General features: G+C 55.9%; 1 protein-coding gene and 1 long non-coding RNA gene across 3 annotated transcripts in view; one reads left to right on the top strand and one right to left on the bottom strand.

Moving 5' to 3' along the window:
* Positions 1–15,826, bottom strand: part of LOC129342166 (uncharacterized) — a 200,717-nt gene that overhangs the window by 58,054 nt on the left and 126,837 nt on the right. The gene's annotated exons all lie outside the window — the stretch shown is intronic.
* LOC129342164 (histo-blood group ABO system transferase-like) overlaps positions 1–15,826 on the top strand; it is a 44,331-nt gene that overhangs the window by 26,924 nt on the left and 1,581 nt on the right. For both annotated transcript variants that reach the window (XM_054997790.1, XM_054997789.1), the window contains 2 exons: positions 385–420; positions 595–729. In XM_054997790.1, coding sequence (XP_054853765.1) covers positions 385–420; positions 595–729 — 171 coding nt within the window. The remainder of the gene's footprint in view (positions 1–384; positions 421–594; positions 730–15,826) is intronic.

Here is a 15,826-nt window from a genome sequence, read left to right as displayed (position 1 = left end):
AGAAGAAAGCCCTGAGGGCCAAACGGGATGTGCTGATTTTGAATGAGTTGGATGTGGGAGCCTGTGATGGCTCCCTCAATACCTGTTTTAAGAAGGCTACTGATTTATGCAAGTGCGGGGAATGGTGGGGGAACAATTTACCAATGGTTACAAATGTGGCTAGGCCTTGGATAAAGGAAGAGTGCAGAAGGCAGCACTTGCATTTGGGGAGTGTCCCATAATGGCTCTGGCTCCTTCCACTGCTGCTAACAATTACTCTGGAATAAGAGACAAGCAGGCTGAATGCAGCCTGTAATGCTTAGAAGAGTCTCGTAGAAGCTCTTCACACTGTGGAGAATGACTCCTAAGACCCAACTTCACTCTCTCCCTCCCCTTCTCTTTCAGAATGGTTTACTCAAAGCCACACATCTTTAAGCCACCGTAAGTAATACTCAAAGCCCTTTAGCATTTGCAAGGATGGCTGTTCTGGGCACCTGATGAATTCTGCCCCGTCCCCAATGGGGAAGAGGTGATAATTATGGAGTTTTTTCAAAGTGGTTCTCTTGTCTGTTCACCGCTGTGATGTGATTCTGAAGAAGTCTTCTTTCCCCACAGGAGAACTGATGTCCTTACAATGACTCCCTGGCTTGCCCCAATCATTTGGGATGGGACCTTCAACTTGGAAATCCTGAATGAGCAGTTCAGACAAAGGAACACAACCATCGGACTGACAGTGTTTGCTATCAAAAAGTGAGCATGGCTTAAGTGAAACGTGAAACGCGAAGCAGGGCCATTCCCACATGGCTTACCTGAACCCGGAACGCTGTGCAGCATGCAGAAAAAAACATGGAAGATCACGTTTTCTCTCGCGAGTTTTGCACGATGTTGCGCAACATCGCGCAAAACTCGCGAGAGAAAACGTGATCTTCCGCTTTTTTTTTTTTGCATGCTGCGCAGCATTCCGGGTTCAGGTAAGCCGTGTGGGAACGGCCCAGGTCGGGTGTCTTGCTGTTTGGATCCTGACCTTTCATATGCGCAAGATTTTATTCTTTCTGCTGGTGGTTTCTCCCCCTCTTCTGTGTCTTGTTACACAGTTGGTGGGGGGAGGCAGGGTGCTAACTGAATGATTAGCAAGCAAGCAAGCAAGCCTTTATTGGCATATATAAAATATAAAGCGAACTGAATGATGAAAGCTTACCTGCTGCAGACATGTCAGAATCACCTGCCCTGCTTTAAAGGTGATTGGAAGATTGCCAGGACAAAGCAGTGAATCATGCAGAGATACAGAAGGCAGCAGCCTCCTTGCCCTGTGATGCTTCCTTATCCCACTTTTCTTCCACGGAACACAAGGTGCCAAACCCAGGCACTAACTCGTGTTACCTCACTCTCCATGTTGGATACTAAGCCTCCATTTTGGTGCTCAGAACTGCTCCACCTCCCCAACATGCTTTGATTTGGATCCCGGACATGATGGGCACTTTACATTCTGTCCCTGGTCCCTTCAGTCACCGTTTCTACTGGGAAGAGGTGGAGGCCTCAAACTCCATCTGCCCAGGTGCAGAGAAGCCACACCCCAAGTGCTACCTGGTCCCGATTGCTTGATAGCACACTTCTCAGGCAGGGGCTGTTTGCTTTAGGAATTTTACAGTGTAATTCTAAGCAGAGTTACACTCTTGGAAATCTGTTGACTCAATAGACTGAAGGGTATAAATCTTCTTAGGTAAAAGGTAAAGGTGCTTGCACAATGACCCATGGGGGGATGTCACATCACGACGTTTTCTTGGCAGACTTTTTGTTATGGGGTGGTTTGCCATTGCCTTCCCCTTCCCCAGTCATCTACACTTTACCCCCAGGAAACTGGGTGCTCATTTTACCAACCTCGGAAGGATGGAAGGCTGAGTCAACCTTGAGCCAGGTACCTGAACACGGCTTCCGCCGGGATCGAACTCAGGTCGTGAGTAGACATGGGCACGAACAGCATTACGAATGGGGAAAAAACCCGAACAGGCCATCCGTCTGTTCGTAAACGGGCCATTCGTGAGGCGCCAATCCAGCCAAACAGGTGGTTGGTGCAAGCCTTGTTTGTTGCGTTTGGCCTGTGTTTGGCTGCTGTTCGGAAAGTCAGACACTCAGGCGCCTTCAATCAATTTCGTTAGCAACGGAGGGAGGGACTGCCTGAACTCTGTCTGCACTCCCTCTGTCGACCTGGACACCCCAATCAAAGTCCAACATAGCTTGATGGGCAGGTCTTCCTTCCAAGTGTGGAGCTGCAAATTGGTTACAAATGGTAACATGGGAGCAGACACCAGGGGGGAGGGAGGGAGGATGGGGGTGTTCTGTGGCCATGGGAACTCCAATCTCGTCCCTGCAAACCCTGTTAGGCAGCTCTGACTGCCAACCACAGACCTCCTGTGCTGCTCTATGGGACCTCCACTGTCCACAGCCTCTGAGGATGGGTGGTATATAAATTGAAATATAAATATAATAAATAAATAAAAAAGGCACCATGCTCCCAGTTCTGGTTTCAGTTTCAGCAAGTAGTGGAGTGGGACAGAGCTTTTGCTAGCCTTTGGGGAGAGAGATAAGGAGAGTGCATTGGAGCTGGGATTTTGTGTGTGTGGTAAGGGACCTATTTCTCCACTGGTTCGAGGGCTGCTGCCAGGCCCTGGTGCCAAGCTCAGTGGGCACGTCGGCTGAGGGCTCACATTATTATCAGTGCCTGATCTGATCAGGCTTCTGGGAGTGATGCTGGGCTAGGGCTCTAGCCCCAGCCTCTGGTTCCAGGGCTGCTGCCAGGCTCTGGGGCCAAGCTCTGCGGGCACCTCAGCTGAGGGCTCACTCTATTATCATTATTATCATTATTATCATTAGTCTCAGTGCCTGTACTGTTCAGGCTCCTGGGTGTGCTGGGCTAGGGCTCTAGCCTCAGCCTCTGATTCCAGGGCTGCTGCCAGGCTTTGGGGCCAAGCTCTGTGGACACCTTGGCTGAGGGCTCACACTGATTATTATTAGTGCCTGTTCTGTTCAGGTTTCTGGGTGTGCTGGGCCAGGGCTGTAGCCTCAGCCTCTGGTTCCAGGGCTGCTGCCAGGCTCTGGGGCCAAGCTCTGTGGGCACCTCTGCTGAGGGCTCACAGTGTTCTCTCCTTTTCTATCCTCCTTAATTCTAAGTTTGGTGTCACAATGAGCCTTCATGTTGTGGTGGCCATGGGTGGTCATGAGGGGAACTGCAAAGGCAGTCCTCCTGGTTTCCTCGTGGCAAGCAATACTGGGTGTGGCTCGGGGGCAGCAGAGAGTACTCCCGCTCCCCCAGATTCACCTGTGGGGGCTGTGGAGAAGGCCAAAGAGGTCTTTCCATGGTGGGGAGTGGATCTCTCTCAACATTTTGAGGAGGTGGGTGAGGGTTCCCTGGAGGAATGGTTTGTGTTTTATGAAACATCCCTCCCGTCCCCATCCCAAACTCTCGGTGGTGTCCTTGCCTGCAGTCCACCCCTCACTGTGTCGTCTGTGGCCAGCTCTGTGGCGCAGCCTGTAACCCCTTGTCCTCCTTCCCCTTGGACAGTTAGCGGTCCAAGTTTCAAAGCCTCTGTATGGAGGCACTTTCGGGCCCTTCCTAATGACCGCCATGTGGTGTGGTGCCGTGCCTGTGATGTCCTGGTGCGCAGGGGCAAGAACCCGAAGCACCTGTTGTCAATGGCCCTGACTCAGCACCTGAAGAAGCACCACTCAAGCCTGTGGTCTCCATCCTCATCCAGCGAAACATCCGTTGAGGGGAGAAAGGGGGCGACCAGCTCTTCTGAGCAGGGATCAGTGGGAGGGTCACCGGATTCCACCCCAAGCAAGAATCCCTGCCCTGAGGGTGATGCTGGTGGGAGCGGAGCGCTCAGGCAGGCTGCGCTCGCGGAGGTTGTTCCCTCGGGGTCTGGGACAGTGCCGCTTAGAATGGGCTCAGGGGGCTCAGGGGGCGGGCCTTCGCATCTTGGAAGAGACGATTGGCCTACATGGCTTGCCCCTATCCATTGTGGAGGATGTGGGCTTCCGCAGGCTACTTTAGCATCTTGCCTCTTGGTTTTCCATGCCGTTGCCGCGCACCTTTGCCCGTCGAGTCCACCGGGTATCTCGAATGAGGGCTGGCATGTTTGGGTCAAGTGGGAGTCGCACTGTCAGGCAGGCCGCCCCAGCGGTGGTTGTTCCCTCAGGGTCGGGGACAGTGCTGCTTAGAACGGTGAGGTTGAGGGCTCAGGAGGACTCATCAGGACACAGGCATTTGTGCGACCACAGCTTCCCAGGCCAGGGGCCAAGCTGGGGGGCACCTCTGCTGAGGGCTCACCTAGATAATTAGTAGTGCCTGAACTGGTCAGGTATCTGAGTGTCGGTGTTGCACTCGAGTCTCCCTCAGATCCCGGGGCGGCAAAGGTCCATATGCCAGCTCGATGGGTTTCTTGGCTGATGGCTCGCATAGGTTTTGGTCTTCTCGATCCTGTTCCTCTGGGTAACCCTTTGTCGTCCTCTCTCTGAAAAGTTCCACATCGCTCTTTCTACCTGTCCCTCTCTGGATGGAACCACTTCAACCCTCCCCCACTAATCTCCTGTCCCGCCCATCCTCTCCTTTCTGCGAAGGCAGGAAGGTGAGTGATGCTGGCGACAGCCTACTTTGGGCACTTGTGAAACAGGTCAGGAACCATTGCAGTTGAGCTGCACGGTCCCCCCTATCCATTGCAACCACTGTGCCCTGTGAGCAGGGGGGAATGGGTCCCGGAACTCCATCCTTTCCACAAAAGCAGGAAGGTGGGTGCTGTCGGCTGCTGCCCCTTTGGGCCACGAGGAACAGCTAAACTGCTGTTGCACATGAAGTTGAACATCACAGTGCCCCCTGTCCAAGGCACCCGCTGTCCTCTCAGAGCAGTGGGGAATGGGTTCCGCAACTCTATCCTTTCCACATAGGCAGGAAGGTGGTCAATGTCAGCTGCTGCTCCGTTTCTTCCTCTCCCTCTCTGGAACCACTCTGACCCATCCCAGCGACCTCTCCTGTCCTGTCCATCTCCTCCTTTCTGCAAGGGCAGGAAGATGGGTGATGCTGGCGGCATCCTCCTTTGGGCATTTGTGCAACAGCTCAGGAGCTGTTGCACATGTAGTTGAGCCTCATGGTGCTCCCATCCATTGCAACTACCATTCCCTATGAGCAGGGGTGGGGATGGATCCCTCGACTTTAACAGATGAAATTCTAATTCTTAGAGGGGTTAAGCAGGGATGTCTACTTGCTCCCATGCTTTTAAACCTGTACATAAATGGCATAGTGCACAGGTTATCAGGTCCTGAGTTTGTTGCCCCCTCATTTGGTCATCAGAAAATTTTGATTCTTTTATATGCTGATGACATGGTCCTGCTTTCCCTTACCCAAACTGGACTAAAAAGGTTACTGCACCAACTAGGTGAATACTGTAAAGAGGAGGCCCTCAAAATAAATTTTGACAAGACCAAGGTCATGGTGTTTAGAAGGCAGCCCAGAAGGAACACCTGGAGTATTCATGGAATCCCCATTGAACAGTGCAGCTCCTATAAGTATTTGGGAGTGACCTTTAGCGAGACCCTAAGTCAGAATATACATCTGGATATTGTCAAATCCTCCACTTTAAAAATAATAGGGGCAATTCTGAGATTTTATTATACCAAGGGTGGATCTCTTGTAGACCTGGAAATAAAACTGTATTTATGTAAGGCAATCCCCCACCTCCTTTATGGTATAGAGGTCTGGGGTTGGAAAGAACGTATCATAACCCGTCTGGAATCAATTCAAAATCTTTTCATTAGACGATTGCTTGCACTACCCAGGGGGACCCCTGCAGCCCTAATGAGTGCAGAACTTGGTCTGCCTTCAGTTAGAGCTAGGGTTCATTTGGCCATACTTAAATTCTGGAGCAAGGGTGGTGTCATGGCCCAGCCTGGGCTCAGTGAGAGCGAGGACTCCTCCTCAGGAGGAGAGGGGCTTCTTGTAGCCAGCCAGGACTCCTCAGGAGAAGAGGAGCTCCATGCAGCCAGCCCTGACTCAGCAGAGGCTGGTAATCAGGAGCCACAGCTGTTGGCTAATCGGAGCCTACAGCCAGCAGCTGAAGCAGAGCCATCAGTACTCTCCAGCCCCAGCACCACAGGGGAAGTGCAACCAGGGACTTCCACAGGGGAAGCTCAGTCAGGGACTGCCAGCACCACAGGGGAAGCCTAGCCAGAGGCTTCCACCCCCCCCCCAGGTTCACCCACACTCAGAGAACGCCGCAGACAGCGCCAGAGACTGGAGCTGCAGGAGAGACGGTGCAGTGCTCGAGAGTGATGATGAGTAGCTTCAGGATGGAGCCCCAGCAGCTGGCTGAAAACCATGCCTGGCTATAAAAGCCAGTCAGGAGCAACAGCCAGGTGTGGAAGCAATGTCTCTACTGCCTGCAACCACTCTGTGAACCTTGCCCGTGCCTACTGTTGGACCTGACACTACTGGTAACTGACCTTGGACTGTGCCTGACCTTGCTCTTGGACTCTGGACTCAACTCTGGCATTAGCTTGTGCTCTGACCACTGCTTTGACTTGGCTTTTGGCTCCTGAAACTCCCTCTGGACTTGGTATCAAGGTTTGGACCGGCACCACCCTGCTTGGGCTGGCCCAGCCCGTGACAGGTAATACTGTTATTACCAACACTCTCAGCAAGCAATGCTTTCAGCTGATGACACACAGTGGGCACATGGGAGGTGCCCCCAGCCAGCAGCCAGACCCCCCATGCTCGAGAGGGTAGGTGGAACACCACTGCCTCCCCGAGCCCGCCAGGTCCAGCGGCCGCAGTCATCAACCACTTTGCTGCGTGAGCAGAATAGTAGCCTCCAACCCGGAGGCCTAGCGGGCAGGCACATGGGGGTGCCCCCAGCCAGCAGCCAGACCCCTGCCCCCAAGAGGGGAGGCAGAATGCCACTGCCTCCCTGAGCCTGCCAGGCCCAGCGGCCACAGTCATCAACCACCTTGCTGAGTGAGCAGAATAGTAGCCTCCGACCCGTAGGCCTGGCGGGCAGGCACATGGGGGGTGCTGCCGGCTGATGGCCAGACCCTCCATCCCCGAGAGGGGAGATGGCCCACTACCGCCTCCCCGAGCCTGCCAGGCCCGGTGGCCGCAGTCATCAACCACCTTGCTGCGTGAGTGGAATAGTATCCTCCGCCCCAGAGGCCTGGTGGGTGGGCACATGGGGATGCTGCCAGCCAGCGGCAAGACTCCCCCCCAGAGGGGAGGTGGCCTGCCTTCAGGCCCACCGCACGGGGCCAAAGTGAACTGGAGAATGTGGCTCAATTTGTATGGAATGGGAGTTTCCTGGGGGTGTCGAATATGGGAATGTATAACTCTGAGATCCATAATGCAATCTTGACCAAACTTGGGTGGTGGCTGGAGAAGAGCCTGCTGCACATTCCCTGTGAATATGGGCTCTCTAAGTGTTAAGGGGGCCGCTCTGGTACCGACAAACTTTGAATACCGAACATGTGTGTTAACGGGACATGTTCGTTTACATTCGGATGTTCAGCATTGGCAACGAACAACGAACAGCTTGTTTGGGATTTTTTTTCCATTTGTGCCCATGTCTAGTTGTGTAAAGTGGTAAGTAACCAGAGGGTAAAGAAATATTAATAATCACTCTTGCTCAAGAAAGGTTCTCTGACCTTGAAACATCTGAGCCATCTACGGCAGAGAGTTCAGGGGATGAAGGGAGTAGTACTATGAACTTGAGGAGTAGACAAACAGGGACTACAAGGTCTTTTTTAGGGAGAGAGAAAAAATGACCGTTTCAGAAACAGAAACAAAAAAGATAAGTCTTTAACCTGTCCTCCCGGCCCTTGAGCCCTACGGAGACTTCTGTACTCAATAAAGGTCTCACATTTGTCCCTACACCACGGTATAACTCATTCCAAACCCGCATTGATCTGTATAAATTAATCAGACAAATTAAATTAAAAAAACACTTCCAAGATAACATTAGAGCACCATCAACATTGGAAGACAGTTTGCCCCTCAAATTAAAGAACAAGTTTTCTTTTGTTCCACCGTCTTCTGATCATAGGATAGATACCTTTGAGTATCTAGTCCTTAGGGACATTGAACAACTAGAATCACGTCCAAATAAAACTTATTATAACATTTCAAGATCAGAAAGACAGGCACTTAAGACTTTACAGCAAGATGTTAATATCATAATTAAACCAGCAGATAAAGGAGGGGGGATTGTCGTTTGGACAGGGATACCTACATAGCGGAGGTTCATAGACAAATAGGGGATACCACCAGCTATAAGAGAATCCCAGGGGATCCGACTAAACATATCCAAAACCTTATTAAGATGGTCCTTTATGAAGCATCATCCATGTCTATCATATCGGAAAGCACCAGACATGCTCTGTTTAGAGAAGTACCTAGGACCCCAACTTTCTATGTACTCCCTAAAATCCATAAAAATATCACACCTCCCCCGGGACGACCTATTGTGTCGGGCTGTGGGTCCGTTTTGGAACCATTGGCAGTGTATTTAGATGTTTTTCTTCAGCCAGCAGTAAAAAGAATTCCATCCTACGTTAAGGACACCACAGACTTCATTAAATTAATTGAGGGTAATACCATAGCAAAAGAGGATATTCTCCTTACCTTAGATGTGAGTTCTCTTTACACATCTATTCCCCATCAAGATGCCAGAGATATAATTGAACACACTCTATTAAACAGAACGGACCCTCACCCTCCTACTGAGTTCCTACTCCAACTAGCAGATTTAGTCCTCGAAATTTTTCTTTTAAGTTTCAAGAGGATTTCTATTTACAGATCAAAGGGGTGGCTATGGGGTGCGCAGCAGCACCCAGCATAGCCAACCTCTTTATGGCCCAATGGGAAGCTAAGCATATCATGGGTTCCAACAACCCATTTCTGGAAAATATTGTGTTGTTCCGGCGCTACATAGATGATTGTTTTGTCTTATTCCGGGGAGAAACAGTGGTTCATGAGTTTTGCAATTGGATTAATGAACAAGACCTTAATATCCAATTTACTTGGAACATTAACAGGGATTCCATCAACTTTTTGGACATCGTGGTGTATAGGAATAGAGATAATCGTTTATGTGTTCGATCATACAGTAAGCCCACTGATTGCCACCCATATCTTGAATATACCTCTTTCCATCCCCCTCACTTAAAGAATAATATTCCATATGGCCAGACACTTAAGATTAAAAGGAACTCCTCTACAGAGGAGGAATATAGAAAAGGCTGTAAGACTCTTGCCAGGGATTTTGCCCTTAGAGGGTATCCTGAAGCGATTATTAGTTCTGCAAGGGAGAGATGTGAGAGAGTAAACAGAGAGTCACTATTGACAAAGAGACCTAGACCACTAGATAAACAAATCATGTGGCCAATTGGTTACACTCCCCATGCTGCACAATTGAAAAGAATTGTGCTCAAATATTTGTTAACAGATATCCCGGGTTGTGATCTGACACCTAAGATTGCGTATAGGAGAACATCTAGCATAAAAGATTTGTTGGTGCGGTCCACATTAAATCCCCTGCCCATTGAGGGAGCGGGACAAGGACAACAGATCTACCTCCTCCACGAGGTACTTTCAAATGCACACATTGTGCATCATGCAAGTATATTCTTCAGAGCACTAATGTGATCATACCTGAATTGAATGTGAACATGGAACTAAGACACCTCATTACCTGCCAAATAATAGGGGTTGTATATTTAATTATATGCCCCTGTCCTAAACTTTATGTAGGTAGCACATCCCGAGCTTTAAAAGTAAGAGTATTAGAACACGTATCATGTATTAGGCATCAAATAACAGAAGCACCACTCACACAGCACTTCATAGACGAACAACATTCAGCACAAGACATAAAAGTGGTGGGACTTTACAGTACCTCTAAAGAATCCAATGCTCAACAGGATCTCCTCCGCAAAGAGGCTCAATGGATCCATTCCCTGGGAACTTTGGTACCCAAGGGACTGAATAATGAACTATTACTGAAGTGTTTTTTGTAATTGTGAGGCCCCGCCCTACCTGCCGCCGGCCCCCCCTGCTCTGCCATACCCTTGGACCCCGGTTGGGGTGGTGGCAAAGGAGTTCCCTCGGCCTCAGACTGGGCAGGGGCAGCAGTTGAGCCACTGGCTTCTGCCTCCTACCAGCTGCCTGGAGAGGCTATGGCCGTTTCCCCTCTCTCTCTCGCTTCCTCGCTCTGGCCGTATGCGCTCTCCCCGCCAACTTCTCCTCCTCGGCGTCCTCGGGCTCTTCCCTTTTGTGCCACCGCCTCAACCCGCTTCTCCCCTCTCCCCCAATCCGCCACCGTGCTCCCTCCTTTCCCCGCCCCGTGCTCTGCTGTCCGTCCTGTCACTGGTGTCTTCCCTTGTCTGTTCCCACCCCTTTCCTCTCAGCTCGCCTGCCTCCTCCGTCTTCCTTCCCTGCGCTCCGCCGACTCCCTCTCCTTCCCCCTTCTCGTGCCAGTCTCTTCATACTGGGGAGCCCTCCCAACCTTCTGCTCCCCAATCTGGCTCTGCGCTGCCCCGGGTGCCTGCCTCCCTTCCGCTGCTCGCACCCGCGCCCTCCCCCTTCCCGGCCCGGGCCTGGCCCGCCCGGCCGCCATGTCTCCACCCAGCCGCCTCCTCGGCGGAGGCCTCTCTAGGTTTTCCCCACCCGCCGCCGCCCGCGTTGTCGGGGGTGCCGGTCTGGTGCCCATCTGCGGGGGTTGCGGCAGTGGCGGCGGCGGCCCAGCATTCCCCGGCCTGGCCGCTTCCTCCATCCTGCGCCGCGCCCGGGCGCGGCTCCGCCGCCGCGCCCGTTGGCGCTCCTTCGAGCCGGCTTCCCCCGGGTCTTGAGGTGAGCGCTGGGGGTCTGGCGAGCGGGGGGGCGTTGGCGGGGCCTGGCCTCGGTCCGGGAGGGCCCAGGGTGGGCCCAGTCTGGGGCGGGAAGGTCCATTACCTTGAAGGGCATTACCTTGAATTGGAAGAGGCCCTGAGACTTCGCGAAGGCCGTCTTTTCGCGGTCCTCGAGTGCCATGGGGATCTGCTAGTACCCCTTTGTGAGGTTCAGGGCCGAGAGGTACTGGGCTGTTCCTAGCTGGCCTATGAGGACATCGGCCCGGGGCATGGGGTAGGCGTCGAAAGTGGCGATGGCATTTACCTGCCGGTAATCCACGCAGAAGCGCACCGAGCCGTCGGGTTTCCCTACCAACACTATGGGGCTCCTCCACGCGCTGCGGGACGGTTCGATCATGTTCAGGCGTAACATTTCCTCCACCTCCCGGGCTACGACCTCCCATTTCTTCCACGGCAGAGGCCGCCATGGGGCCCAGGTCACCCGCCCTGGCGGGGTGGGGATGGGATGAGAGATGACTGCTGTCCTCCCCGGGCGGCGCGAGAAGACCCCTGGGACTTGGTGGAACATGGCTCGCACCTGCTCCTGCTGTTCCGCCCGGAGGTTGGGGTCCAGCTCAGGCTCTTCCACCACTGACGCGTCGGCCGCCCAGGGTAGGTCTCCTTCTGAGAGTTCCAGGGGCTCCGGGGCCAGGTTGCACTGTAGGGTCGCGGGGTTGTGCCACACTTTTAGGTCGTTCACGTGGAGCCGCTTCCGATGCCGGGGTTCTGGGCCGCACTGGACCTCGTAGGACAAGGGCCCCTTGACCTTGGTGACCGGGTAAGGGCCCCTCCACGGATCCCCTGGTCCAGGCCCCATGACTCGGTGATGGACGAGAACCTTATCGCCGACCCGGAACTCTCGCGCTCGGGCCCCTCGGTCGTAGTAAGCCTTTTGGGCTTCCTGGGCTGCCTGGAGGTGTTCCCGCGCCTCAGCTCGACAGGTCGCTAGGCCGGCCTGTTCCTGGACGTAGGTGGGGATGGGCCGAGCTTCCGCCGCCGGCGCTGGTCTCCATCGTTCCTCCACCAGCCCCAGAATGCCCTGAGGGCGGCGTCCGTAGAGGAGCTCGAATGGGGCAAACCCCGTCGAATCCTGGGGAGTCTCCCGGACCGCGAAGAGCAGGGGGTCTAGGTATAAGTCCCATTGCTGGGGGCGGTCGTGGGCCAGCTTCCGCAGCATAGATTTCAGGGTCTGATTAAACCTTTCCACAAGCCCATGCGTCTCGGGGTGGTAGACGCTGGTGAAAATTTGGCGGACCTGCAGAGTCCGACACAGGTGCCGCGTGAGCTGAGCTGTGAAAGGCTTCCCGCAATCGGACAGGAGCTCCCGCAGCAGGCCCACATGGGCAAAGAAATGCAATAGCGCACGTCCCACCCCGGGGGCTTTCATGTCCCTCATTGGGAGGGCCTCGGGGTACCGGGTGGCATAATCCATAAGGACCAGGATGTAGCGGGCCCCCCGCGGCGTCCGGGGTAGAGGTCCTATGAAGTCCATTGCCACTCTGGTGAAGGGCTCCTCGATGACCGGCAACGGGGCAAGGGGGGCCTTAACCGGGCGACGATGGGACAGCCGCTGGCAAAGGGTGCAGGCCCGACAGTGTCGTCGTACGTCCCTGGCCAAGTCGGGCCAGTAGAAGTGGGCTTCGATCCGGGCCATTGTGCTCTTGGCGCCCTGGTGTCCCGCCCAGGGGTGATCGTGGGCGGTCTTCAGGATCTCAGGTCGGTAGGCCGCAGGCGCCAGCAGTTGGGAAACCTCCCCCCGGGCTCCCTTCACCTTCCGGTACCAACGCCCCCCCCTCCCGGACGACTTGGGGCCATCTACCCGCCTGACGGGGGTCAAGGACAGCCCCTTAGCTTACCGCCACGATCCGGCGTAGATCCTCTAGGGTGGGGTCGTTGGGTTGGTCTGCCATGAACTGAGGCTCCCCCCCCACTCCTGGCGGAGCTGCTCAGGAGCACCTGCCGCCTCGGTCTCTGCGGGGTTGGCCTCGGGTTCGTCCACCTCTTCCCCGGCCAGGGCTTCTTCGTCCTCCTCCCCCTCGACCACCGGAAGCGCCTCTCGCATGGCGGGCCAGAAGTGAGGGCCATCCCTTCCAAGTAGGACCGGGTATGGGAGAGCCCGCACTCGCGCCAAGGGGGTGTCCCAGGTGCGCCCCTGGTAAGTGACGGGTACCAGGACGACGGGGCACTCCTCGATATGGTTGTGGAAGCAGGCAATGGTGGCTTGCCGGACCACGGGGAGGTTCGGGGGCAGGAGATGGGACCGGATCATGGACACTGAGCTCCCGCTGTCGAGTAGGGCCGTCAGCCGCCGCCCTGCCACCCGGACATGTACCAGCATGGGTGGGGGCCGCGAGGTTCTGAGCGAGACCGGCAGGGCGGTGTCCCAGCCGAGGTCGCATTCCATGAGGGGACATTCACGCTTCCAATGTCCCCACTGCCCGCAGGTGAAGCAGGGGCCTTTCTCGCTGGTTTCCTTCCTGGCTCCCCCTCCTGGTCGGGCCGCGGGGGCTGGGGTTGGTGGCGGCAGCGCAGGCCAGGGTGCCCGGGGCCCCAAAGGCGCTCCTGGTGGGTTCCGCCCCCTGGTGCCGGGAGGGGGCCCTCGCACCCCGGGTCTCGCCCGGCCACCTCGAGTCCCTGTGGCGGAGCCCCCTTCCCCGCTGGGCCGGGTCTCCCCCCGGGGAGGCTCCTGGGTCTCAGCCGCCATCACGTTCTCCCACAATACGGTGGCCTCCTTCAGGGTGCCCGGCTTGTTGTAGGCCACCCAGTTCCTAGCTCGGGTAGGGATCACTTGGAGGAGTTGCTCCAGGACCACCTGGTTGGCGATTCGTCGCCCCTCATCTGTGGTCGGCTTGAGCCAGCGGTAGGTGGCGTCCTGCAGGTTGGCCACGAGAGTGCGGGGGCGGTCCGTCTTTTGCAGGGTCAGGGCCCGGAACTTCTGGCGATATGTATCCGGCGTTATGTCATACTGGTCCAAGATGGCCTCCTTCAACTTGGCATAGTCGGCGCCCTCGGCCTTGGGCAGGGCCTTCAAGGCGGCCTGAGCCTCCCCTGTCAGGTACGGTCCCAGTATGAAGGCCCACTGGGCCGGGGCCCATCCGGCGGCTTCGGCCGTGCGCTCAAAGGCCTCTAGGAAGGCATCAACGTCATCTTCCGGGCCCTGCTTGGCTAGTTGGAATGGTGGACGGGGGGCAGTGGCGCCGCCTCCTGCTCCGGCTACACCCGCTCCCGCCCCCGCCTAGGCAAGGACCTGCTGTAGGTCTCGCACCAGGGTTGCTTGGGCGTTCTGTTGCTGCCGGGCAAGGGTGGCTTGGGCGTCCAACTGCTGCTGGGCTGCCTCGCGTAACAGCTGCCCTTGATGCTCTGTCAGCCATTGCCCGAACTGGGTGAGGTCCATGCCGGGGTTGGCGCTGCCAGACGGCGCGGTTGTCCCTGGGGCACTTAAGGTGGCGGGCTTCAACAGCGAGCGAGGGCTGCGCCAACCTGCGGGGGTGGGCAGGTAAGGGCGGAGGGGCCTCACGGGGCTGCCAGTGCCTGCATTCTCCACCAGTTTGTGAGGCCCCGCCCTACCCGCCGCCGCCCCCCCCTGCTCTGCCGTACCCTTGGACCCCGGTTGGGGTGGTGGCAAAGGAGTTCCCTCGGCCTCAGACTGGGCAGGGGCAGCAGTTGAGCCATTGGCTTCTGCCTCCTACCAGCTGCCTGGAGAGCCTATGGCCGTTTCCCCTCTCTCTCTCGCTTCCTCGCTCTGGCCGTATGCGCTCTCCCCGCCAACTTCTCCGCGGTGTCCTCGGGCTCTTCCCTTTTGTGCCACCGACTCAACCCACTTCTCCCCTCTCCCCCAATCCGCCACCGTGCTCCCTCCTTTCCCCGCCCCGTGCTCTGCTGTCCGTCCTGTCACTGGTGCCTTCCCTTGTCTGTTCCCACCCCTTTCCTCTCAGCTCGCCTGCCTCCTCCGTCTTCCTCCCTTCCCTGCGCTCCGCCAACCCCCTCTCCTTCCCCCTTCTCGTGCCAGTCTCTTCATACTGGGGAGCCCTCCCAACCTTCTGCTCCCCAATCTGGCTCCGCGCTGCCCCGGGTGCCTGCCTCCCTTCCGCTGCTCGCACCCGCGCCCTCCCCCTTCCTGGCCCAGGCCTGGCCCGCCCGGCCGCCATGTCTCCACCCAGCCACCTCCTCGGCGAAGGCCTCTCCAGGTTTTCCCCGCCCGCCGCCGCCCGCGTTGTCGGGGGCGCCGGTCTGGTGCCCATCTGCGGGGGTTGCGGCGATGGCGGCAGCGGCCCAGCATTCCCCGGCCTGGCTGCTTCCTCCGTCCTGCGCCGCGCCCGGGCGCAGCTCCGCCGCCGCGCCCGTTGGCGCTCCTTCGAGCCGGCTTCCCCCGGGTCTTGAGGTGAGCGCTGGGGGTCTGGCGAGCAGGGGGGCGTTGGCGGGGCCTGGCCTCGGTCCGGGGGGGCCTTGGGTGGGCCCAGTCCGGGGCGGGAAGGTCCCGCTCCGGACAGTAATAGTCTAGTTTATATATCATGTGATTGTTTGGGATGTCTGTTGAAGTTGCTATAGTATTATGTAACATAGGAGGGTGGCCCCTTTAATTGAACTGACATTTAAGTGGAGGATTATGCTGAGTCTAGTCACGTAGGACTTTCCACGTCTTAATGGGTGATGTAGCAGGCGTGTCTGAAAAGCAACATCATAAGGGTGAGCATACATAATGTGTTATTAAGACTACTGTTGTGTAAATAATTTGTACACAGCAGATGTTGGAAACATTGTTCTTTATTAATTGAAATATAGTAAATGCCCCTGAGGAAGGCTTATGACGAAGAACTAAAGAAGTAAAGAGAAGTCTTGCCGGCTGTGGTTCCGGGCTTGTTCCATTTGGGTGTTCTCCATCTACACCTGGGATTTTTCTTTACCTACAGAAAGAGAAAACAGA

This window comes from Eublepharis macularius, chromosome 14 (assembly GCF_028583425.1).
Source record: "Eublepharis macularius isolate TG4126 chromosome 14, MPM_Emac_v1.0, whole genome shotgun sequence".
Taxonomy (NCBI): Eukaryota; Metazoa; Chordata; class Lepidosauria; order Squamata; family Eublepharidae; genus Eublepharis; species Eublepharis macularius.
This window is presented reverse-complemented; position numbering and strand designations above follow the sequence as displayed.